The sequence below is a fragment of the Neltuma alba genome, unplaced genomic scaffold (assembly GCF_004799145.2).
Source record: "Neltuma alba isolate B1F8T4 unplaced genomic scaffold, ASM479914v2 tig00012535_pilon, whole genome shotgun sequence".
In the NCBI taxonomy this organism is placed as follows: Eukaryota; Viridiplantae; Streptophyta; class Magnoliopsida; order Fabales; family Fabaceae; genus Neltuma; species Neltuma alba.
In genome coordinates, this window is record NW_021637000.1 from 624067 (window position 1) to 648351 (window position 24285).

General features: G+C 35.2%; 3 protein-coding genes across 6 annotated transcripts; 2 read left to right on the forward strand and 1 right to left on the reverse strand.

The window, feature by feature from the left end:
• The first annotated feature begins 10561 nt into the window (after window positions 1-10561).
• On the forward strand, window positions 10562-14114 carry LOC114728377 (bidirectional sugar transporter SWEET5-like). The gene is made up of 5 exons (XM_028915280.1): window positions 10562-10677; window positions 11080-11116; window positions 11657-11873; window positions 13470-13754; window positions 13851-14114. Exons 1-5 carry the CDS (start codon window positions 10632-10634, stop codon window positions 14010-14012), a joined length of 747 nt encoding a protein of 248 aa, XP_028771113.1. The 5' UTR covers window positions 10562-10631; the 3' UTR covers window positions 14013-14114.
• Window positions 14115-14736: 622 nt separating this feature from the next.
• On the forward strand, window positions 14737-18521 carry LOC114728374 (peptidyl-prolyl cis-trans isomerase CYP38, chloroplastic-like). 3 transcript variants are annotated; one of them, XM_028915275.1, is made up of 7 exons: window positions 14738-15083; window positions 15855-16145; window positions 16264-16463; window positions 17003-17238; window positions 17630-17772; window positions 17892-17985; window positions 18067-18151. In XM_028915275.1, exons 1-7 carry the CDS (start codon window positions 14904-14906, stop codon window positions 18072-18074), a joined length of 1152 nt encoding a protein of 383 aa, XP_028771108.1. In that variant the 5' UTR covers window positions 14738-14903; the 3' UTR covers window positions 18075-18151. The 3 variants fall into 3 exon arrangements, with proteins under 3 accessions (XP_028771107.1, XP_028771108.1, XP_028771106.1); XM_028915273.1 differs by having other exon boundaries at window positions 14742-15083; window positions 17892-17963; window positions 18067-18521; XM_028915274.1 differs by lacking the exon at window positions 17892-17985 and having other exon boundaries at window positions 14737-15083; window positions 18067-18521.
• A 319-nt stretch (window positions 18522-18840) lies between these two features.
• LOC114728375 (serine/threonine-protein kinase STY13-like) lies at window positions 18841-22632 on the reverse strand. Of its 2 annotated transcripts, XM_028915277.1 has the most exons (7): window positions 22527-22628; window positions 21940-22440; window positions 20794-20915; window positions 20377-20573; window positions 20117-20291; window positions 19577-19711; window positions 18841-19364 (listed from the first exon to the last, which is right to left on the reverse strand). In XM_028915277.1, the coding sequence occupies exons 2-7, from the start codon at window positions 22214-22216 to the stop codon at window positions 19158-19160; spliced, it is 1113 nt and encodes a 370-aa protein (XP_028771110.1). In that variant the 5' UTR covers window positions 22217-22440; window positions 22527-22628; the 3' UTR covers window positions 18841-19157. The 2 variants fall into 2 exon arrangements, with proteins under 2 accessions (XP_028771110.1, XP_028771109.1); XM_028915276.1 differs by having other exon boundaries at window positions 21940-22632.
• Window positions 22633-24285: the final 1653 nt, after the last annotated feature.

A 24285-nucleotide genomic window follows, 5' to 3' on the forward strand; every position in this document is an offset into this window, starting at 1 on the left:
GGAATGAGGAGCGTGGAGGGATGGGTGCTAACAGCTAACATGCACCAAGGGTGTTGTGGGATAAAAATAAGAAAAGGCTTTGAATTCCGTGAAAATTGATGCCATGCTGAGTTGTCGGAGGGTTGTCGGATCATGCACCCTCCGGTGCCTTGTTGGCCGTTCTCTTTCGCCTTCACTATTTCCATTTCAACGCTTCTGTTGGGCTGGCATCACCTACATTCTTTATCAGCATCTTCTTTTCCCCCTTCTCTCTCCATTCGTCTACAATCGCCTTATTTTTGTTTTATTTTTGTAATTTATTTCATGATTTTTCCTCTTCCATTTTTGCCTTTTTGCTGAAGCCACAAGGAGGACATGCCATATAGCTATAACACTTTGATTCTTAATATAAATTATTAGTAATATATTTTCACAAAATGCATTAAATTATTAATTTTTAAAATTTTATTTTTATTATTATACTCCCCCGGTCCTTAATATATAACCTAATTGGTAAGTTGATTTTGTTCTAAATATAAGACATATTTATCATATTTATTAATTTTTTCTAAATTATTCTTATGGATACTCCCTTAATCATAATCAAGTAGAAGAGGGATTAAAGATATTAAGGAAGATGATTATGATATTTTAGGAAAAAAACATGTCATATTTTTTTATGAATAACTAACTTACCTAACATCCTTAATCTAATCAAATTAGTTAAATAGGTCTTATATTAAGGACCGGGTGAGTAGTTTTTTTTGTATCTACATTTACAAATATTCTCATACCTTTTACTTCTTTCTCTTTTTATAATAAGAATTAAACAAAGGTAAGATTAGAAAACAAGTACTGGTTCTTAGTATATATAGTTAGTTTGACATTTAATTTGATCATTAATATAAGACTCCCAATTCACTTTGTCTCTCATATTTATCTATTTTTTGTAAGATAATCCTTGTAGTGATTTCAAATGTTAAAGATTTTATCAAATATAGTAATTTCAAATGTTAAAGATTTTATCAAATAATAATTCTAACTAATACAAATGATCAACAATGATATTTTAGGGAAGACAATACATATATATTGCAAATAATTAATTTAACTAGTTTTCTTAATATACTCAAATTAGTCAACTAACTCTTGAGAACTGGAGGCAGTATTAAATATACTACAAGTTATTTACGTTTAAAACCAAATTTTTTTTAACAAGTGACTTATCTTTGGGACTAAAGTAGTATACTTTTTACTTAAAACAGAACTATCCACAAGATATACCGTTATGGTGAGTGACGATGATGACAATTTTACTCTTGGACGAGTGACTATGTAGTGGCATGTTAAATTTTAAACAAAAATAAGTAATTGAACAGATAATAATACTCAGAGCTTTATCGATGGCAGACGGAAAAAGATTAACACGCATCGGCCAGTATATATGTGTGTTTGTATATATAGCCTTATCTTTCTTTGGTGGAGGTATAATCTTTTTAACGATTACGCCACTTTCATTTTATGTATTTTCTTGGGGCGGTGCGCTGAATATTTAAAGCATGTCAACACCATATACGGGTATCAGAAAAAGAGGAGTGTGAGAAAAGGAGGAGGATACGAGCTGATATTGTCATTTCTAACCAAGCAGGGGTATTTTTTAAAAATTGAACTGGTCAGAAAATGTGGTTTGAGCTCGCCTCGCCGACAAGGCTGAATCTGCCTGAATATTTTATTTAAAATAACAATAAATATCTTAACTACTATTTGGATTTTATGATTTTATTTTAGTATATACTACTATTATTTTGTCAGTATTAACTATTCGTCATTTGGAAATAATTGCGCGGCAGCCCTATGTGTCCCCGCCACGCTGTTAATTAAAGGTCAACTAGGTGATTGTCTTCCGGCTCTGGCCCTCTTCCAATACTACTTGTGTGGTTTGCACAAGGCAAAAAATACAATTAATTTATTTTGGTTCTAAATATAAAATTTTAATTCATTTTATTTTTTAAACTATTTTTGTCAATTTCAATTATCAAAAGAAATTTTATCAAAGAGTAGTGTCAATACATATGTTTAAAAAAAATGTCATGCAAATCAAATCACAGTTTTCTTAATATGTGTAAACTAAATATCCAATTATTGGGTTTAGATCGGAGGAGAATAAAATTGTTGGTTAATATATCTTTCTCACAGCATGGCGTGAAAGAATACAAACATTTAATTACAAATTGGGACAGAGGGGCTACTCAAAATAAGAATAGAAGAGCAAGAAATGCAGAAATAGGTGGCCACATGGAGCGTGTTTGTTGGAAAAATGATGAAATATTCTTGCTGTGAAGGGAGCAAACAGGTCCAACACATAAGATGAAGATTTATTTGGTTGAGTGTGGCAGTTCCGAGTTACTCACATGCATCCTGCTGGCCTTTCATCAACACGTGAACTGCTTCCTCCCCCTTCTTTCTTTAATATATATATATATGTATCTATATAGATATATATAGATATATATCTATAGATGTGGTTGTCAGATTCTGTAGACCTCCCTCTGCACAGGAACACAAATTAACGGATCTTATAAATTGCATTCCACAGTTCTCAATTTTAATATACTACCTTCTCTTATTAATACAACAGTTACTTTGTATAATGAGATGGGATATCAGATGATTATGTATATAAAAATCAATCTTAACCAGATTTTTTTTTGTGGAAAACCTTAGAAATGTTTACGTGTCCGTTTGTTGGTTGAAAATTACGGGAGGATAGAAGTCAGCTGTGGCCATGCAGAGTGATTTATCTTTGTTGCTTCCTCCAGTTGGCTCAGCAGGGGGGATGCACGTAGTGATGACTGATGGTAGGGAATCACAAGGTTCTCTTTTTTATAATGGCCAATGGGAAGGGGAAAAAAACAGGGAAAATATGCGGAATTTTTGTTTTTCCGTCATAATTATGTATTCAGTGTTTAAATATCTGAGTCCACCGTTATATTCGGGCTAAAGTTATCGTATGATGACGTAATAAATAACACGGAAATGTCAAGGGGCGGCATTAAAAAATATAAGAGGAAATGTCAACGTCGCCTTCGACTGTCATTGACTATGGATGGTGTTATATGGGGCAGTAGTTATGTGAACGTGAGCCTGTGAGGCATCGGCAGTTTGATTTATCATCAGACTAATTAAACAAATTTAAGATATCACCACATATAGCATCAGCATGACAGCATCCTACTTTACAATACTCTCTCTCAGGTTCTGAAGTATAAGCGTGAGCGGCAATAATATAGAGACAAGCAAGAAAAATGGAGTGGGAATAGCGGAGAGCTGAGCAAGGGAAAAGGAATGAGGAATTAATTAATTGAATAGGATTGACTTTCGGCGTTTGAAAATTAAAAAAATAAAACCAAGGGAAGCATGTTTGGTTACATCACGAGCAAGCAAAGCCTGCTACCGTGTGAGCACATGACTAGATGCCACCCCCATTTAACCCGGAAAAACGAAATATCCACAAGGGACGATGACCAAAAAAAAAAAACTAAAAATTTGTAAATATTAAATAAGGAATGTCAATAAAAATTTGTTGATATTTATAAATCCAAAATTGTCAATACTAAATAAAGTCGCGTTACCGAACCTGATTTGAAATTTGTAATTTTTATTTTTTTTCCGTCATTCTCCTTATCCATAAAGGTGGCAAAAATGAAATAAAAAGCCAAAAAAACAAAAGAGACCTGCTCTGTGCGGCGAGAAACAATATTGCTTGTTGAATTCCGACGCTTTTAGGGCATATATGAATATGACGATGAACGTTAAAGTGAAAAATAATATAATTAATAGTAATTACATGAGAAAGAGAACTTGGAATTTAAGTGTTAATTTGTAAATATATTATGCCCAACTTTTGGCGCGGTGGCCGGTGGTGGGGCTGTGAGTGGCTGGGTTTTGGGGATAAGAAAATTGATTGCATCAGAAGAAGCACGCTGCAGATATAAGAAATGAAAAGAAATTAGGGAGTCCGGTCCACCGTCCACCTGCATGTCCCTCTAAACAATGGGTTTTTTTTTTTTTTTTAACTCCTTATCCTCAAAAAGATAAGAATCTTTCTGGCTGGTATAGTAACCTGCGGCAAACACTAACACCATCGGTTTTTTAAATTGAAAAAAAAAATAATAATATAAGATTATTAGTGTTGTTCTCGTCTGGTAAGCATCATTTGGAATGCAACACTAACCCAGTGGAATCAGGGGAACAGCCCCTCGTTGCTTGGTGCCCACTTAAAGGGTAAAAGCCATTTTATAACGAGTCCCCTTATACCTGGAAACATGCGATCATTAATGCGTCACCCGTCATAATTAATCAGGTTCATCTGTTCCTAATTCGGGAGCTCGCCTACTCCTTCGATTCTAAATGAAGTTTAAATATAGTAACAAAGAAGTACATAAATTTTTGACCTGAAGAAGTAAATAAATTGATTGTTTATAATTAATATGCAAAAAAATTTGTGACAGTGTTCCCAAAATATGGTAACTTTATTTTTTAATGATTAAAATTTAATGCACGGGCATGTCAAATATTATAGTAAATAAAGACATTGTCAAAAGACAACTTGATGTGGGAAATGCTTTGCTGAATGCTGACTAGGCCCGGGCCCCGAAGATAAATAAAGAAGCCGCGTGAGACGTGGGATTCACGCGATATTTGATACGTGGATCAATGTTTTTTCAGAAAGGAACGGGAGATGCCCTGATCCCGTTTTCCGTCTACATACACTCCCCCCTTTATTTTATTGGAAAATATTACCCGGTCTTTAGTATAAAACGTTGTTTAATTTTTATTTTAATTCTAATTATAAGATTTTAATATATTTTGTATTTCATATTTATTTTTTTTCATAATAATATTTTTAATAATGATTAGTTTTAGTCAGTAAATTTGATTAATAAAAATATTTTAACAAAGACAATATCTATTTATCATAAATAACTAATTTAATTTATTTTTTTAATTTATTCAAATCAGTTAACTTACTCTTATATTTAGCACGAAGATAGTATTTTTTACATACCAAATAGCAGTACGTACAGTGTATCTTAACGTCTCATAGCTCCCCAGTGCCAGTGGTGGGCTGATGGCGGTGAGGGAGTGTGTGTGTGTGTGTGTTTTTTTTTGGGTAATATCCTCTTCATTTATTGCTTTTATCATTGGATAAAATCCAACAGCTAAGATTTAATACTACCTTTCGTCTTAATTATAAGATTTATTTTTAATCTATAAAAAAGGTCTTATCATTAAGACCTGCAGTAGCATATCATAACAACATTATTATAATGCTAATTAATAAAAATAAAAATAAATAAAATTTAACTTATACTATTCAAGAGTTTAAAAAAATATTCTAATAAAAATCTATCAAGCTGATATGTGCAGCTTATATTTGTGATTTAATTAATATTATAATAATATATTAAATCTCAGCATGTTAATCTAATAATGCAAATGGTAAGTGAGAAGGCTTGATTCCTTAAATACGATGTCTTGAGTTCCAATCAAATCGCGTCCATAACAAAACTTTGCTGCGAGAGATAAAACCGCGCTTCAATAATTTCTGTGTTTTAGGAGAATCAGTCTCGGGATACCATTTAATTTCTAGTAAGAAAAATGGTAAGTGAGGAAGAAATAGAGTAGAACTTAAGTAAAAACTTTCCTTCATGGGATAAATTGGGCTTGAACGGAATGCGATTAAAACCTGGTCTCATGAAATTAAAGAGAATATGATGCTCTTGAATGAAGAAAAATATCTAACGGAAAAGTCATTCAGAAAATCGTTAAATTCTATCCTATCCCCCCTTTTTATTTAAAAACTACACGTGCACATCTTTCCGCCTTTTTGCTTTCCAAGGGAGATCAGAACCATCTACATTTCTAATGTCGTGACAGAAATTAAATCGTACTCTCACGTGAAACATTTAACCATAATTATTGTCATGTAATTGAATAAAATAGACAAACATATTGATATAAACATATAATATAGTTCTTAATATAATAAGTAGTTAACTAATTCTGACTTAATAATTATGACCGAACTTCCTTAAGGTATTATCGGGTAACATCATATTATATAGATAAATTAATTTAAGAAAAAATAAAAAATATTTAGGATCAAAATTATTTTCTCCACAGGCTCTCATGCTTTGAATTGGAGTAAGAGCATGTTGCAACAAATTTTATGATAAAAGGTGTAAGCTCGTGTCAAAATGTTCGATCTAGGGTGTGTTTGGGGAATAATCTACCCAAACACCCCCTCCAAAAATCAAAACCATGGTTTTGACTCCAAAACTATGGTTTTGGAAAAAACAAAATTTTGTTGCTTTTAGAGAAAAAAGGGAGAGTATGAGGGCCTATATGATATGTATCTTGTTATTTTTTTTATAAACATATTTTTTATAAATATATTTAATCTTATATTTTATAAATATATATACACATTAATTATTTTTTAATTATATTATCTTATGTATTATTAATTATGTTGGTAAAAAACATATTATTAACAATTTTATTCCTTCAAATTAAAATATATCATAAAATCTATTTTTTCTGTAATTATCATATTAACTTATGTCTTTTTTTTAGTAATTTGTATATATAAAAAGTGCTTCTGATAACAACTATCCAAACACTCTCACTTCTCAGAATCACTTTTTTACAAAATCTATTCTTCACGGAATCTATTTTCTCTAAAATCTATTCTCCAGAATCACTTTTTTAAATCACGGTTTGGTTTCATCCAAACACACTCCTAGTTAACGAGGCATGCTTGTGGGCGTGTGGGAGAACGTGATTGCTTCGGGAGGAAGGAAAGGGGGAAAATGGGATATTTTGGAGGAGAAAGGGGGAGTGGAGAGCAAAGCCTGGTAAAGGGGCAAATTGGCGAATGGGGAGTGCTAATTGTTTAGTGGCCGCTGAAAAGGCTAAGCTTTGATCACTTTTTTTAACAGAAAACGACGCTTCCTTTGTGTTATTCCCACTTCAATGTGTCTTGTCTCTTTCTCTTTTCCCCGCCACCCACTTCCCCTTTACAGTTTTGGGCCTTCCGCATCTCTTTCCCACTTGGGATCTATTTGAACATGTTTTTGTTTTTTTTACTAAAACATTAGTATCTTCTTATCAGAAATAACTTTATTCGAGTTATTGTCAGGTAGTGAATATGAGTACCTCTTCCAGTAAAAATTCGAATCCTGATTCGATTTGAACTTGCTTTTGTGAAAAGTGTTTTATAAGCACTTTTACAAAACAATATTATCATCATACATTTATCTCGTATTCTGCAAATTATAATTGTTTTGAAAGATTCAGTTGCAATTCCAAATAAGCCATTAAACACTTCTTTATTACTACCTCCAGTCCTAATTATAAGAGCTAATTGACTAATTTGAGGATATTAAATAAATAAGTTAAGTTAGTTATTTGTAATAAATATGTGTTGTGTTTCCTAAAATATCCTTACTTACTAGGTTGATTGGCTAGAATTACCATTATTAGAAGGTTTACTTTAGAAAAATGTATAAATACAAAAAACAAAGTGGATTGAGATCTTATAATTAAGAGTAAAATAAAAATTAAATAAAGTTTTATGTTAAAGACAGGAGGTAGTATAACTATAATAGTTTATGTAACAAATTGCCCCCCATATTCGCATTGTGGCCCCGCTGATTAATGCTGGAAAGACACTTGTGTCTTCAATTTCATGTATTCAACTAGTCATTGTTCTGCATATAAACAGCAAAAGGATCAACATTTTTAAAGTTAACAATTGCTCGAGATATTTTATTCTGCGTCATAATTAAAATAAACATATTTTTTTCTTAAAAAAAAGCAATCTGGAAAAAAAGATATTTTAATTTTTTGGATAAAATTGTTTAATTTTGAAAAATGATGGATCCAATCTAAATTAAAAACAAAAAAATCATCCATGGTCACCCTAATCACACGTGGATCGCCTCAGGCTATTCAACAAGCAGGGTCAAGCGAGTTTGCGGGGCTACTAGTTTGCATACTTCACGGGCCTAATAGCAGGGACCCGTTAAATTTGGGCCTTTCTAAAGCCCTATGAGCTCAGGATTTTGGCCCAATTCTACACCGAGCTTTTGTTACTTTCATCAAGTAAGAGTGGGCCAGCTTACAGAGGGCTTTGCCCACCTGTGTTTACTCAAGTCATGCAAGTTGCCCCCCACAAAAAGATGAATAATATACAATGTAGTTGACAGATAAATTTAATGTTGGGCATTATTTAAATAAATATAAATTCAAAAAATATTCCAAATTGGAGTTTCATTTTTATAAATGGTTTTCATATGGAAAGCCATACTGGTTTAGAATTAGATTCATCGTTGTCGTGAAAACTTAAGCGACTTGTAAACGAGCAGCTGCGATATATTTTTAATCAGAGAACGATCGAGCCAGAGGCGAGAGCACGTGGCACACCCTACGGTAAAGAGGTTCACATTTTATTGCATCATTTCTTTCATCCTAATTTTATTACAATGTAATTAAAAATGCCAGATCGATGGAAATATGACATGCATGCGTGTGTGTGTGTGTAACCAATAATCCACGGAGCAATCATTCATTTGACTTTATCAATTTGGAAAAAATGGTTTTTTCTTGCATGACAAATAACATTGCGTGCTGTGGTGCACATGGCTTGTATAAATCAGGATAATCATAAAAGCTTTATGAACATTCCAATGCGAATTATTGGTAAGGTAGACATTCCTTTCAAGTTTTTATTAATGTCTGAAGAAACACTTGAAATGCTGGCAGCGAATTACAGGTTTGTTTGAAATGTCTTATAGATAACTTATAAGTAATTTTTTAATTATAGTTTATAAAATATGAGATAAGTATGTAAAGAGAGTTTTGCGTCAACTTACGTGAACGTGTTTACTCATCATCAATCTAACAAAGTCTACATAAGTTTGGGTGGGCGTAGGTTTTGAGTTGTTTGGTTGATATTAAAAGGACGAAGGGTTCTTATCCACATAGATAATTAGGAAACCTATATTCGTATTTTTGGCCTAACCACATGAAGTATACAACTTTCTCATGAACTCTCTTATTGAGTTGAAGCATGCCCTAAATTATTTGAGTCGCCCATAATCTATAACATGGGGAGATCGATGAGAGCACAGCATGTGGGAGACTCCACAGTACAGGTACGTTCGGGGTCTTGTGTGTGTATAAAAAATAATGCTGCTCACCCACTTTTGTCAAGTGTCAAAATCTGATAACGAAAGAGAACCATATATACGCAGTGGGCGGCGACCCCCATCAAGTGCCTCCTGTACGTAGATCCTAGAGCCAAGTTTGGTCCTCAAACCTGATTCTCTGACGGCGAATTCTTGTCCATATCATGCTTAATTTGCTAGCTGATGACGGGAGAGACTTTCACACTTTATAAATTAAACCAGTCTAACCTGGTTCTCTTCACCCTCAGTTTATGTAAATTAACCACAAATTAGTCTTATATGGATATAATTAACAGCGTCAGCAATTCTGCACAAGACAGAGACAGTATTTTCCAGCAGCGGCGTCATGGCGTAATAATTGAACGCCTGAATTCATGACCCCTTATTGAGTGTTGACGGACTAAAACCAATTATATACGGCAAATCCTCACTATACTTTTCTTCATTACTGCAGGAACTATATATATAAATATAAATATTCTCTCAGAATATTTCGGATTATTATCTATCATGTATGTTTGAGGGCAAAATAAATAAATATTTGAGACAAAATAGATTAAGATCTTATATTTAGAATCAAATTGACAAACTAATTCTTGTATTAAAGAATGGAGGAAGTAGTGTGCATTATTGCATGCGCTGTTATTTTCAAAAACCGTAAGTTTTTCATACACTAGAAGCTCTTTGGCAGGCGAGACGGCTTGAATTAATAAAAATGACTGCCTAATCCTAAATCCTTATAACGCCCACCTCTTCTTTTTCCCAACGGAACACATCCTAATTTTCGGTCCTTTTTAATTCAACAGAAGACAAAATATATTTTCATGTAAATTAAAATATTGAGATTTTTTAGGCCGTGACTGTTATCTTAGATGTTCATTGTTACCTGACACAGTTTATCCTTTTTTTATTTTTTAATTATATGTTTTTAACATATATACAATGTATTTAATTGTGATTTTTTTAAACTGAAATGAGTCCTTTTAAAAATGACTTAGTAAGGATATATACTTGAAAGTTTTATTTAAATTAATGAATATATTTATAAATTAAATTGTAAATTAAGTTTAAGTTTTAAGATAACCTTTTTTTTGGTATTTTAGATATAAGTAATTTCATATATTTTTTATCCATGAAATTCATGTAAATTACTCCAGCGTGAAGGGGAGATTTTTTTAAATATACGGCGAACCGAGTCAAAGCATTGAAATCAAGTTTTTTTATAATTGACTTCCATTTATGAGAAAAAGTTAAAGGATGGCTACGTCCCGTTCTGCTATAAATGCCGAGGCACCGGATACGTGAAGCTGCGAAGCTCAAACTCTTTCTGCTATTCGTTTCTCTCTGATCACTCCGTTGCATTTGGCAGAACTTCTCTGCCCGAGCACAGCCTTGAAGATGGTGGCCAGAGCAGCATTAGCTCGTAACATCGTTGGCATTTTAGGTTTGTGGGCTGGTCATATCAGATCAATCAACTCTTTCGATCTGCGTATTTCACTGGTCTTCCGCTGCTCGAATTTCTCTGACTTTAATCCTGAATATAAATGTTCCATTATTTTTTCCCTGTTACTGGATAATATGCTGAAGGTTAGATAATTTTCTCTCGAATTCTCTGTTCGACATTGAGAAGAGGGAGTCGCGTACTGGTTTTGTGCGCCATCGGATAGGCATGACTTTACTTGCTTTGAACCCTAAATTTTGGGGATGCATAGAGATGATGTATTGGGAAAAAAAACCGCCTACTCCGATTTCAACTCGATGATTGAAAATTTTCATGTGTTCACGTTTGTGCAAAGACTATTTGAGATTTCTGTGTTGTGATATATTGTGTTGGTTTTCTCTGCAGGAAACGTTATCTCCTTCGGTTTGTTCCTCTCACCGGCGTAAACCTTCTCTCCTCCCTCCCTCCCCCCGCCCCTCTTGTTCTTTCATTCTTCATTTCTTTTTTTGTTTTCCTCCTTTGTTTTGCGTACATATGCATAATTGAATACTGGCCTTGTAAGCTATGCATTGCTGGAAATATTGTTGAAGTTTTAGAGAAAGAGCTCACATCGCCAATAAATCAATGAATACCACATTTTCTGAATAATATATGAATACAGGATCGATCACCTTTTTCTGATTCTAAAATCTTCGATAAAAAATTCTAGAAATTGAGAACATCTGGATTCATGAATTAGGTGAGTGCCGTAAATTCATATTTAATGAATGGGGCGTTGAAAAATACGGAAGCTTCGAGTTCGATAAATTAAGCTGTGGAGGCTCCAGGAGAAGGCATGCAAATGCAATACCAATGAATAAATGATGCATGATGAAACAAATAAAAAAAAAAAGAAATTATACAAGTAGTTTTGTCTGTCAAATTGGCTTTACACAGTTATTTCAGCTGTGTATATATTCATCAGTTATTGAATTGTTTTCAGTCCCACTTTCATTGGAATAATAGAGAAGAAGGCAGTAGAAGAATTCAAGCCAGACCCTTATCTAGCAACGGTGCTGAACTGTGCTTTTTGGGTGTTCTATGGAATGCCTTTTGTGCACCCCCACAGCATTCTTGTGCTTACCATTAACAGTGTTGGACTTGTATTCGAACTCGTCTACCTCGCCATCTTCTACACATTTGCCACCAAAAAAGGACGGGTACGTTTAGTTTTTCCCTCCTTGAATTAATGCACTTGAATGACCTGACGTCATATTTTGATTGGTTCATTAGGATACGTATGTGTGTGTGTGTTTTAAGTAGATTCGCTTTTTATTAGTTTTCTTCATGCCAAAACGGCTTGTAATTGCACGATGCTCACATTTTATGGAGGATATATCCGCGAGGGATGAAAGCAAGAAGGAGATTAATAAAAAGATTAAAATTATAAAAAAAATGCGGGCAACGAATCCTCTAGAGCACAATAGGCCAAGGAATATTATAGGAGTGAGCAGAAATCCGTACGTGCTCGTCGAAGTTTGAATCGAGAATATTTCCTTCATTGAATTAATAGGGCGTTTGGGCTTTGCTTGCTGATATATTCCTTCCGTTCATGGTTAAAACTTCACCTAGAATCCCATGAATTTAGGTATATATTCGTAAACACGTGCATTGTCTTCCCTTTTATCAGTTTTTTCTTCTCTAGAGGAATCAGGTTGAGTCGTGGGCACTATAAATAACCCGTGATTCTTTTATTAGTACTCTTTATAAATTACCTTGCCTACTTTCTTTCCACAAACTGGTTCCTATCTCTGCTGGGTAAAAGCTGGTGCCCATCTTTAGTGGGTAGATGGTACCGTGAATACCTTCATTGAAATGTTTTTAGATATTTTTGGCGTCGCAAATTTTTTTTGGCGGGAGCCCTAATAAAATATTTAAATTAAAATAATAAAAAATAATATTATTTAAAAATTATGTTTTATTATATGAAATTATTAATCGCATGATAAGATGATGGATCGATTTCTTTTTTTCATTTAATTTTAAAAAACAAAGAGAAGTACTAGCATATATGTACCTTATCTCCGTGGCTGAAAAATTTACAGCAGCTGCCATATAGTCTTGCACCAGCTGTCGTGAGTCATGACTTCTAAAATTTTTGTGCCATTATTAATCTATTGCGATTTGCAAATCCTCTTTCGTCTTTTAGCCTGCTATAGCATTTTGTCCCATCATGATACACTAAAAGGACATAGACGAACAGTACCTGATGCGTTGTTTACTCTCTTTTTTCTTTTTTGCCAAAATATGTCATGTTTATTCAGTAATCAGACCCGTAAATATATTCACGGTGGCAAGAAATTTGGGTCTCTTACAGAATTCTCTAACTGCATAATTAAATATATTGTCATAAAAAACTATTAGCTGTCAAAACAAAACTAATTACGTGCGGAAAAATATGTTTAACCTAGGAATTTAAACTGTACTGTATAACTAATAAAAAAATTTAATATAGGGAAACTTGTAAAACCATATATTTTTTATCATCTTTTAATTTGAAAAAAAAGTAAAAATTAAAATAACTCTATCTGCATATGGCTGCTGATCGATCTGTGTCCAATGGCAACCTATTTGACGCACCGCCACATTTTTTTTTGGGTGAAATGCTACGTTTTCGTATTCACATTAGTTGATCCCACTTACGCAAATACTTGTTATGTCAATATATGGTTACACTTTCCTTATGAAACTCGTCACTGGCTTGGTAATTATATATGTTGAGAAATGTTCATTGTTTCATTGCTCAATTTGTTCAGAAGAAGGTTGTGCTTGGGCTTCTGGTGGAGACCATATTTTTCGCAGCTATAGTTCTCATCACGATGCTGGCGTTGCATGGCACAAAGAAAAGGTCGTTGATCGTTGGTATTCTGAGTGATGTGTTCAATGTTATGATGTATATTTCGCCCCTCACAATCATGGCCAAGGTTATAAAGACCAAGAGTGTGAAGTACATGCCCTTTTGGCTCTCGTTTGCTAACTTTTGCAATGGTTTGTGCTGGGCAATTTATGCTCTCATCCACCCCTTCGATCTTTATGTTCTGGTACATAATTTATCATTGTATTTCAGTCTTATCTGCTAAGTATCAGCTTCTGATAATTGACCTAATGATGAATTGCTACTATGGATGATGTTACAGATTAGTAATGGTCTTGGAGCGATCTCCGGTCTTGTTCAGCTAATGCTATACGCTTTTTATCGCAATTGCCAGCCAGATACCAATGACAACGATGACGATGATACTTCTAAAAAACCAACTGACATCCAGCTCCCTACTGCAAATGGAGCACCTAGAGCCTGACCAATATCTTCGCATCACATATTAGATTTGGCCATACATGCCTCTTTCCTTTTATTTTTTGAGACCAAAAAACTGGAACTTGCTTTGATATGTATATGGAAATGACTGGAGTGAGGGCTGAAATGTAATTGCATTTATGCAAGTTATGTTCCCCGTCTTGTAATTGGGAGATCATGACTGCAGCCCAAGTAATCTTACACTTTCAATGCCAAAACCTATTGTGCATGCTTGGCAACTTTAATTGCACTATAAGTGAGGCGAACATAGTTAAATTTTACTAAATAATTTTTTAAACTAGTTATTACTGAGATGATTAGATTTGGAAACAATCCTAACCAAAGTTGGTTATGGGTACTCCATTAAACTGGAATTAAGTCAAGTCAAAATCAAGCATCGGCACAAACAAACAAACAAACAAAAACGATAAATGATCAAATTTGACCTGATGTCCCTAAAAGGAAAAAAAAGGGAAAACTTCGCTATTTTAGCTTTCGGCAACGGTGATGGTTGGACGGGCTGAAGCCTGAAGGTGGAGGCCTGGTCCATATCATTTGCCAAACACATCAAAGTTTTTTCCCCCCTTTCTTTCCGTTTTTTGCCCTTCTCCAGTTGGTCCAATTGGGAATTCCAATTTCCGATTACATCAGCTTTAGATATCTCACATCATCATATCTTATCCGATTCCTGACGAATGAATGGATGATCGGTGAAATCTTTCCGCGACCTTCCCTTACAAAATATAAACCCCAAATTGACTAAAACCTTATCCATTGCTTCTGCTCTTTGTCTCTTTGTTTTCAATTTCATCTTTCAAACTGGGAGTCACTACTACTTCGTCTTCGATAGTGAACGCTCATGAAATTTGTTCTCTGATATCTTGGTGTAATTTCTATGGCAGCCATTGTTCCCTGCCACTACTGTGCTTCCGCAGCTACCGCCAGATTGGCTAAGCCATACACATTCTCTAGCCGCTTTCGCTACCCACTTTCACTGGGTGATGCCGGACCTCGGTCTTTCAGCACTCGATGCTCTTACCAAGATCCCCAACCTACAGAATTCCAGAACAAACATGTAAGGCTCAAAAAATTCTGAATTTTGATCATCATGATCCCTCCGCATTCCCTTTTTAATCGAACGTTAATCTTGACATGGATGAATACGTGAGGTTGAAGTAATGATAGGTGGAATATCATCCCATCAGCGTCTAGTTCCGCCTTAGAATGTATCTTTGGGAGACAGTTCACCTTCTAATCACGTGTTCATCTGCAATATATTTTTACAAAAATGGGAATAGCGAAACTGAAAAGACAAGCCTTCCATAGACCAGGAATACAGTAGATAAAGTAATAATCTTCTAAGCGAGTTCCAGTCATATCAATATCTGAAGACCCGATATTAAATGGTGATACAGATTCGTGTTTTGGATCAAATTAATCTGCATACAATCTAAAATCTTGCGTTATGCAATGGGCCAAAAAAAAAAAAATCTTGCGTCATGTTTTCAACTGGAACTATTGTTTCAGTTACAGGTTGAAAAAGAAGTGTTAGCAAACTAGTGGTGCCCGAGTGCCCGTAATGAGGCCCCAAAAAAAAAAAAAAAATCTAGTGGCACGGTGCTGATGGCATCCGTATTATCTTCCCTTACGATTAATTGCTTAGTGTTAAACAATTGGGAACCGTGTGCATTGCTATTAATAACTTTAACCCTGTTTGTGCTGCTTTCTTGGTATGCAGAATAAATTTACCTTATTTATATCCTGGTCTTGTTGCTTTGAAAAGATTTGAAATTATTGCAATGTACGATTGGAGCCTTAACTCTTGTTTTTCTGTACCTTGGAGTAGAACGGGTGGCCATTTTCCTTAAAGCATTGTGCAATTTCTATAGCACTGGCAGTTGGTTTAGTTACGGGAGTTCCTCCCTTGGGCTGGCCTACCAATGCTCATGCAACTAGCCCTGTGTTGCCAGACCTGTCTGTGTTGATCTCTGGACCGCCAATAAAGGACCCCGGAGCATTGTTGAGATATGCTCTTCCTATAGACAATAAAGCAATTCGAGAAGTGCAAAAACCTCTTGAAGATATTACAGACAGCCTAAAGGTTGCTGGAGTCAGGGCACTTGACTCTGTCGAGAGAGTAAGTCATCGAGATTCTTATTCTTTTTTGTGGTTAGTGTAGTGCCCATGCAATTTGTGTTCTTTTTTCCACATAACAATAAAGTTTAAGGGGCCTGTTACTTTGGCGTGAAATGTAGAATGTGAGACAGGCATCTCGAGCTTTCAAGCAAGGGAAGACTTTAATTGTATCAGGATTAGCTGAGTCAAAGAAAGAACATGGAGTTGAATTGCTTAATAAGCTGGAAGCTGGTATGGACGAGCTTGAATTGATTGTACAGGATAGGAATCGAGATGCGGTTGCACCGAAACAGAAAGAGCTTCTTCAATATGTTGGAGGGTAAGTATCTTAGTAGCCACATTTAGGTTTGTAAACCGCATGAAGATACCGAATTCCTGTCATTCCTATTTGTGCTTATAAGAGAAATAGCAGGGAGTTAGGCACATCAGTCCATATTTTGACTATGTCAAGGCTCAGGATTTCTCTTTTTGCAATAATAGATTGTGCTATAAATGGTTGTCCAATCATCTGGTTACTTTAGAATGGGACTCTTAATAGAAGTTAAGATTTACTAGATTCACATGAGCGTACTTTGACCAGGTAAACCACGTCATTTTCCTTAATCTGTTCCTGGGAACTTTCAGAAAGCGTTCTCTCGAAAGGTTTGGTTGCTTCAGTTGTTTGAATTAGGTTGTACCTTATATCTGTGGAGGAAATCACCATGATTTCTGGTGTTAACAAGAACTGTATCCTTTCCTAAAAATAGGAGGTTGAGGAGGACTTGGAAAATTAATATTCTGGAGGAAAGAAGACTGTTCTCTTATATAACCTTTCATTGACTGCAGCTGAGATGTTCCTGGGGCATTACGTTTCTGCAGTGTTGAAGAAGATATGGTCGATGGTTTCCCGTATGAAGTGCCTGAGGAGTACGGAAATATGCCTTTACTGAAAGGAAGAGCAGCTGTGGATATGAAGGTCAAGGTTAAAGACAACCCAAACCTGGAGGAATGTGTTTTCCACATAGTGCTTGATGGTTATAATGCCCCTGTTACTGCTGGAAATTTTCTTGATTTGGTAGAAAGACACTTTTATGATGGCATGGAAATCCAGAGAGGTAATAAATATAACATCAGCCATGAAATTTTGCTCCTCCTGATCTCCATTCAAGTATTGCTAGTTTTGCAGGGAATATTTTATATTCCCCTTCTCCAGCTTTGTTAGAGAATAATAGAAGATACATACTCGGTACCCTGATTCTACTCTTTGCACAAGAGTGGGCAGTGGGTATTCATATCACGCTTTCATATTCCCAATCAATGGCCAAAGTCGACAGTAATTTATATTTTGTAAAGGAAGCATTATCACATACCACTATGAAAAATGTATAGTTTTTTTTTTTTTAATAATAATGATCCACAGATAGGATGTTTTCACTATTTGCTGCCCCACTTTTATTTGCATTTTGACCGAGATGTAGTTTCTTAAAATGTTTTCAATTTGTTCAGCGGATGGGTTTGTTGTCCAAACGGGTGACCCTGAAGGCCCTGCTGAGGGTTTCATTGATCCAAGTACAGAGAAAACAAGAACCATACCTCTAGAGATTATGGTGGTAGGAGAAAAGGCACCTGTTTATGGGGCAACCCTAGAGGTCAGCTGCAACTCTGCCCCTTGTTTGTGTATTTGTTCTTGTTTGATGTTCAAGTGTTTGGGAGCCAATTTAAGCCTTAGTTAAACCTTTTTGATGTTGATTATAATGTGTTTTCACAGGAGCTTGGTCTATATAAAGCTCAAACGAAACTTCCTTTTAATGCATTTGGAACAATGGCAATGGCAAGAGATGTGAGGATTTCATTTTTGAGACGTGATGTTGATTAATCTTAATCGATTATATGTACTACTAATTTTTTTTTCATTTTACTGAAACTACTTTCGCGTTGAACAGGAATTTGAGAATAACTCAGCCTCTAGCCAAGTATTTTGGCTATTGAAAGAAAGTGAGCTAACTCCTAGTAATGCCAATATTTTGGACGGTCGTTACGCGGTATTTGGGTATGTGACAGAGAATGAGGATTACTTGGCAGATCTCAAGGTTGGTGATGTCATAGAATCGATTCAAGTCGTCTCTGGCCTCGACAATTTGGTGAATCCAAGCTACAAGATTGCTGGATAGGGATCTTTCTCTACTCTTTGCTTCCCAATTCCGCATAGGTTACGATGATTCGTTGCTGTTATGTTCTGCATAGCTTATTTCTTTTGTCCTAGAATTCCTTGTACAAGAACCTAACATTCATTTGTTCTGGGCGAGCATATTCTATTCAAGACTGAATTGTAGCCAATATGTATCACTGCTTGTAACTTCTATTGAATCAATTCCCAAATAAATTTGTGATTTTCCCTGGAACAAATGGTAGATCGCGTGGTTTAGGTACTAGCTCACCTCATCCTTATTAGAAGATCTCTCTGGCATTTTTCATAATATAACATATTCTATTTAAAGTATTAATTTTTTTTCTCACCTATCTCTGTTAAAATATAAAACTTTTTAATTATTAATCAAACTTCTCTAACTAACGACTTTTATGAAAGATAATTTTGATATTTTATAAAGGGAGTAATTGCTAGTGAATTAGTGAGTTGAAAAAACAAGTTTCCCTGCTGGCATGGTAAATCTTCACTTGTGATCACCAGAATTTGGTGGTCTTATGTTAACCTTAAATTAGGAAATAGAGAATTGATGCATTTATAAGAGTGAGCTGAGAAGCAAACTTGAGCTAAAACAGATCACTTGCAAGCTCATAGGACATGAAATGACGCGTCGGCTAACACAGTCGAAGTATGACTTACACAAATGGGGTGAAATGAGGATGAGCATAGTTAGCTTTACAAAAATCACAGCCCAACAGTGTAACTACATATTGCAGAACTCTTCATAACTTTTTCTGTGCATTTCATCTTTGATTCTCACATCCCTATGTATCATTTCAGTTAAAGAAATACGAATTGAGCCTCCATATTGCTAAAATTTTTGAAGTTTCAAGGTCCCCGATATCTTCGGAAACAAAGACAACCTTGGGGCTCATCATGAGGGATCATACCTCCACCCTTTGAAGTGTCTATGGCTTCCAACATCGTCACCACCTCGTCCATCTCCGGTCGCTTGTCAGGATTCGCATCCCAGCATCTCTTCATTACATTTGCCAGCGAGCTCGGGCAACATCGAGGTAAATCTGGCCTCAGATTCTGTATTCCCACAAATATTCCAAACATTGTTAACACGCCCAAAAATTTGTATCCCACTTACAGTTTCACCTGTTATATCTACTCAATGAAAAAAAGAAATCTAAATAGAACCTGTTTAAGTGAAACCCCAAAATTCGACTTTTTTATGATTAGTTTTATCTGCTTATCTTTCATAAATTGAGCGTTAGAGCCATCTAAGACATTTCATATACCTGACGGACAACAGCTGATGTCACTTCTGAAAAGCTGAGGTCAGGATATGGCATGTCGCAGCAGTATATCTCCCATAAGCATATACCAAAACTATACACATCACACTTTCTATTATATGGATTACCGTTTAGGACCTGCCCAAAGCAAGAAGTTTAATGGACGTTAGATGAAGTATCTGAAATGAAACAAGTTATGCGAAGCCCATTAAGAGCTGATCATTACTAAGAACAGAATATACGCTGAAGGTCATGGATCTACAGAGAGCTAGCTAACCACAAATTTTGACCATGTACAACATTGATATTTGAAATCAATGAATCAATTCTATGAAGATGCATAACCTTCTAAGACTTCACAAACAAAAACACGACTAGGGTTAGATACTTGATTTGCTCCGAGGATTTCACCAGTTCAGGGTTCTAAAATTTCAGTGGTTGGAGATGCAATCTTCTGGGGAACATATTAAAGTAACAAAAACACAAGCATAGATGATTTTGATAGCCTAGCAATGAAAAGGTCATCCTATGTCTCTCATATACCTCAGGAGCCATGTAACCAAGAGTTCCAGTTTCACCCGTCATGTCATGAGGATTAGAAGCCTCAATACGAGCTACTCCAAAGTCAGCTATTTTCAAGGTTCGTGACTTGTCTAAAAGCATGTTTTCTGTTTTGACATCTCTGTGGACAATCTTCTGTGAGTGGAGATAGCTCAACCTATAAGTTAAAACAAAACAATCAAGCTCAGACAACAGTCCAAGATAATAGGCTGGAAAACACAAATTTAGAGTATGATTTGGACCCTCTTGCAAGATCAAGTGCCAGTTGGACAACCACTTTAAATGCCAGCTTCTTTCTCCTGTTTTTGATGAGGTAGGACTTGAGGGCACCCCCAGGACAATACTCAACAACAACACAGCAAATATTACTTGGCATTCCCATATGACCATTTTCCATTTGTATATGTAGATCTGCTGAGCCCATTGTTGCTCCAATGAACTGAAAATAAATATAACAATTGAAAATAGAGGTGCGTTAGCAATAGAAATAGTGCCTCTAATAGAATTGCCTCTAATAAGAGGATACCTATGGTATAGCAAAAAAGAAAAAAAGAAATAGTGAAGAAATACTTTTCTTTCTGTAAAGAAACAGGATGGTGTATGTACTCTGTTGTGAATCGAAGAAAAGTATGATAAGAACGAAGAATTGAGAAACATACCTTTGTTACGTTAGGATGGTCAAGCTTGTGCCAAACGGCAACTTCTTGCGTAAAGGCTGCTCTCAGAGAAGCTATTTCTGCTTCTGACCGATGGCCCTCTTCTCCCCAGTCAAGGAGCTTCACTGAGAGTATAAAATGAAAGTATAAACTACTCCATATAAGTCATCTGGATAGCCTATGTAATAATGTCTTACTCGTATCTTTCATTTATTCGAAATGCAGTGTTAATGCTGAAGGGTTAACAAATTCAACATATCGGGATCACAAAAATAACTATTGCTCCACATAGAGTCACAGACCATGATGACCCTAGTTTTTTCTTTTCTTGGAAAAGAAGACTTATTTGGCGGATGGTTTCAGTTGAAAAATTTCGACAAATCAGAAATGTAACTTTTCGTGGCAGTATAATTTTGCAGTCAAAACCAGCCAATGGTCTCAATAGTATAAATTTTATCCTCCATCATACCTTTTTTTGCCAAAGATCTTCGAGCATCATACCAACTCATAATAGTAGTGGTAAACTACAACACATGAAAGTTCAAAAAGGAAAAGACGAATGATAAAGTTGAAGGATAGAACTGTCAAGTCAACTCTATCTTGTGAGTGCTGATAAAGTTTTTTTTTAAAAAAAAAGACGCAAAATCACCCACTCAATCTTGTGAATCACGGATATTGTAACTTTGGGTCTACAAAGTTTCATTGCATGCATTCCCAATTGCTCAAATGGCTTCTTAAACAACTAAAGGAAGCAAAAGGAAGTAAGAGATGGACTTTGTGTCCTCCAATACATGCAAACCTCAGAGGAGTATTGAGCAAGCACAAACTGTTAGCAGAAATATGGAGCCAAGACGGTTAAGAATCAGAAATTTCTGCACTTTTAACATGCCTCTGGAATATAGACATTGACATGGAAGAAGAGACTAAGAAGTTAACTACACCTACACATTATGCAGAAAGGTCAACTGAAAACACTCAGAACATGGTCATCTCAAAGCAAACATAATTGCTTCTTGCAATAGCCAATAAGCAAATGTCGTATAATTAACAAATAAGCGGAAGTGAAAGGTACCGATAACGCCGGTCATCACTATTTTTTTAACAAAAACTTGAAATTGGAAATAGACAAGGAAGAAGCAGAGGGGGTACCTGCAACATCTTGTCCATCATAAATGCCGCGGTGAACGGAGCCAAAAGTGCCGCGAGCAATGACGCTCTTGACGATGAGCTTGGAAGGGTCAATCTCCCATTCCGGCCTCGTTCGGGTAGACCTCCCTGCACTCTCCTCCTCTTCTTTCTTCTTCTTGTTCTTTTCCATCGCCCATGCTCTCGTCAGATGCCTCTGAAGCTGCTCGTCCAAGCTCTTGAGATCTATCTGATCTGCTCTCACATACCCTCCACCCCCGCTTTCGCTCTTCTCCTTCATCTCCTTCCCACCCTTCTTCTCCACCTCGAAATAATTGCTATGGGAAGATTGTTATTACGGCTGTCGTCGTTGAATGTTGACGGCGCATGCATATGAGCATCAAAGTACCATATCCATGATCCGAGTAAGCAAATTCCGAGCTGTCTCTATGCCTTTTCTGATTATGATACCACGGGGGACGATGTTGGTGTTGGCGTGAAGGTCATAAATATGTACAATTGTGGCTGTGGATGCTAGTACTGGTTAGAGTCTCACTCTTCTCTCTCTGTCTCTCTAATCACAGTCATACATGTGGGCACATGGAGTTTACCTGAGCACGACGTGTGTCTGGAACCCGCCTCGGTCTGCCCCTCGCTTCTTTACTCGCCCTCTGACGTTCTGTTTGAAACCGAAGACTTTCTCTCTCTCTCACTCACACACACACACAGACAGAGGGCTCTGCTTTCTTGGGCGTTGTGTGTTTGTTACTCTTTTTTATTACCTTAATGGAATTCACGGTCAATGGACCTTTCCATGTCCTTTTAGGATTAGAAAGAGGCTTGTCCTTCCTCACTGGGTTTCGCGTTTTTATTAACCACTTATACGCCGCTTCATGCTTAATCCTGTGTTTCATAATAACGCTTCTTTAATACTACATACGCTATCTAATATAAAAATTTGTTTAATTTTTATTTTATTCTTAAGATTCTAATTTATTATCTCTCGTATTTATCTATTTTTTATTAGTAATAATGATAGTTCTAGCAAATATACCTGATTAACAAGGATATTTTAGAAAATACAATACCTATTTATTATAAATAATTAACATAACTAATTTTTTACTCTATTCAAATTAGTTAATTAGCTCTTATATTAAAGACCGGAAATAATATTTACTCTGGCTTAGTATGCTAAAAGAAATATTAATAATCCTAAATTACGCTTTCTTTGAGTAAATCCATAGCCGGGAAAAAAAAAAAAAAAAACAACAACAACACTAAGGCATTACACCCATCGAAAGCGATCAGATCACAGCTCGGGAGAGAGGCGTTCCAAAGCAAGTATCAATCATCAATCAATAGCGGGAAAGGAGAAGCACGGGTGGCGGGGAAGACAAGGCTTCATTTTTAGATTCTTCGATCCTCCCTCTATTCTCTTTCATCGATTAGCTGCCTTTTATTTTGGAAATTTTAGTTTGTTTATCTCTTTACCGTTGCAATTTTCACTCAATTATTCTCTCCATCCCTTATTATAAGATCTTTTTAACTAAATTGTGGAGTTTAAAAAAATAATTAAAATTAATTAAAAGCAATTAATATGTAGTAAATATCTTTTTTTTTTAAATATACCGCTATATAAATAGGCAAAAGTGAAAGAATAATAGTGAGGTAAATATAGAAAGAGAATATTAAATACATTAAATTAAAGATAAAATGAGTAATAATATATTAAATGCTCAGACAAACTAAAAAAACATCTTATAAAAAAGGACAAACACATTCAAAAAATTAGATCTTTATAGTATTTTCCAACAGATTAATTTGATTTGATTGAGGTGACAATATAAATGAGTAATACATTGCTTTTTAAAATAAGTATTAATTATCAAAAAAAATTTTGGGTTTTATTATTTAAATACACTTACATACATGCAATTGCAAACTGTTGTGTTTATTAAAGCGGAAAGGGGTAACCAAGCTTTCTCACCAATACTTCTACTTCACATTAACTAGAATTAAATTATTTAACTATCTTAATGTACACAAATTAGTTAAGTAATTTTTGCATTAAAACCCAGAGGAGTGCATGTGCGTATATATATAAACGACTCCATACTTGATGAACATAAAATATAGTTGATTAATAAAGTTAAAATTTAAACGTGCTTCCCATATATTCACATAAAATTCAAGATAAATAACATTTTTGATGCCAAGATAGATCAAACTCTTGACTGCAACAGAAGAAAAATGGCAATGGTAACTACTGATTAATGTTTCCTAAACCTTTTTAACATTTTATATTGATATATGGCGGTGGACCCAAGGAGTTCAAATATAAATTGATCTTACACGCAACAAGGAATC

Bases quoted from the DNA above. Each gene is read 5' to 3' on its own strand.
- LOC114728377 (XM_028915280.1), top strand. From the start codon at position 10,632: ATGGTGGCCAGAGCAGCATTAGCTCGTAACATCGTTGGCATTTTAG. The intron at 10,678-11,079 runs GTTTGTGGGCTG...TTTTCTCTGCAG, and splicing joins TAACATCGTTGGCATTTTAG to GAAACGTTATCTCCTTCGGT. The intron at 13,755-13,850 runs GTACATAATTTA...ATGATGTTACAG, and splicing joins CCTTCGATCTTTATGTTCTG to ATTAGTAATGGTCTTGGAGC.
- LOC114728374 (XM_028915273.1), top strand. From the start codon at position 14,904: ATGGCAGCCATTGTTCCCTGCCACTACTGTGCTTCCGCAGCTACCGCC. The intron at 17,773-17,891 runs GTCAGCTGCAAC...GTGTTTTCACAG, and splicing joins TTTATGGGGCAACCCTAGAG to GAGCTTGGTCTATATAAAGC. The intron at 17,964-18,066 runs GTGAGGATTTCA...CGCGTTGAACAG, and splicing joins CAATGGCAATGGCAAGAGAT to GAATTTGAGAATAACTCAGC.
- LOC114728375 (XM_028915276.1), bottom strand. From the start codon at position 22,216: ATGAAGGAGAAGAGCGAAAGCGGGGGTGGAGGGTATGTGAGAGCAGAT. The intron at 20,574-20,793 runs GTATGTTTCTCA...ATTTATTTTCAG, and splicing joins ACCATCCTAACGTAACAAAG to TTCATTGGAGCAACAATGGG. The intron at 19,712-20,116 runs GTATATGAGAGA...TGCTTTGGGCAG, and splicing joins TTGGTTACATGGCTCCTGAG to GTCCTAAACGGTAATCCATA.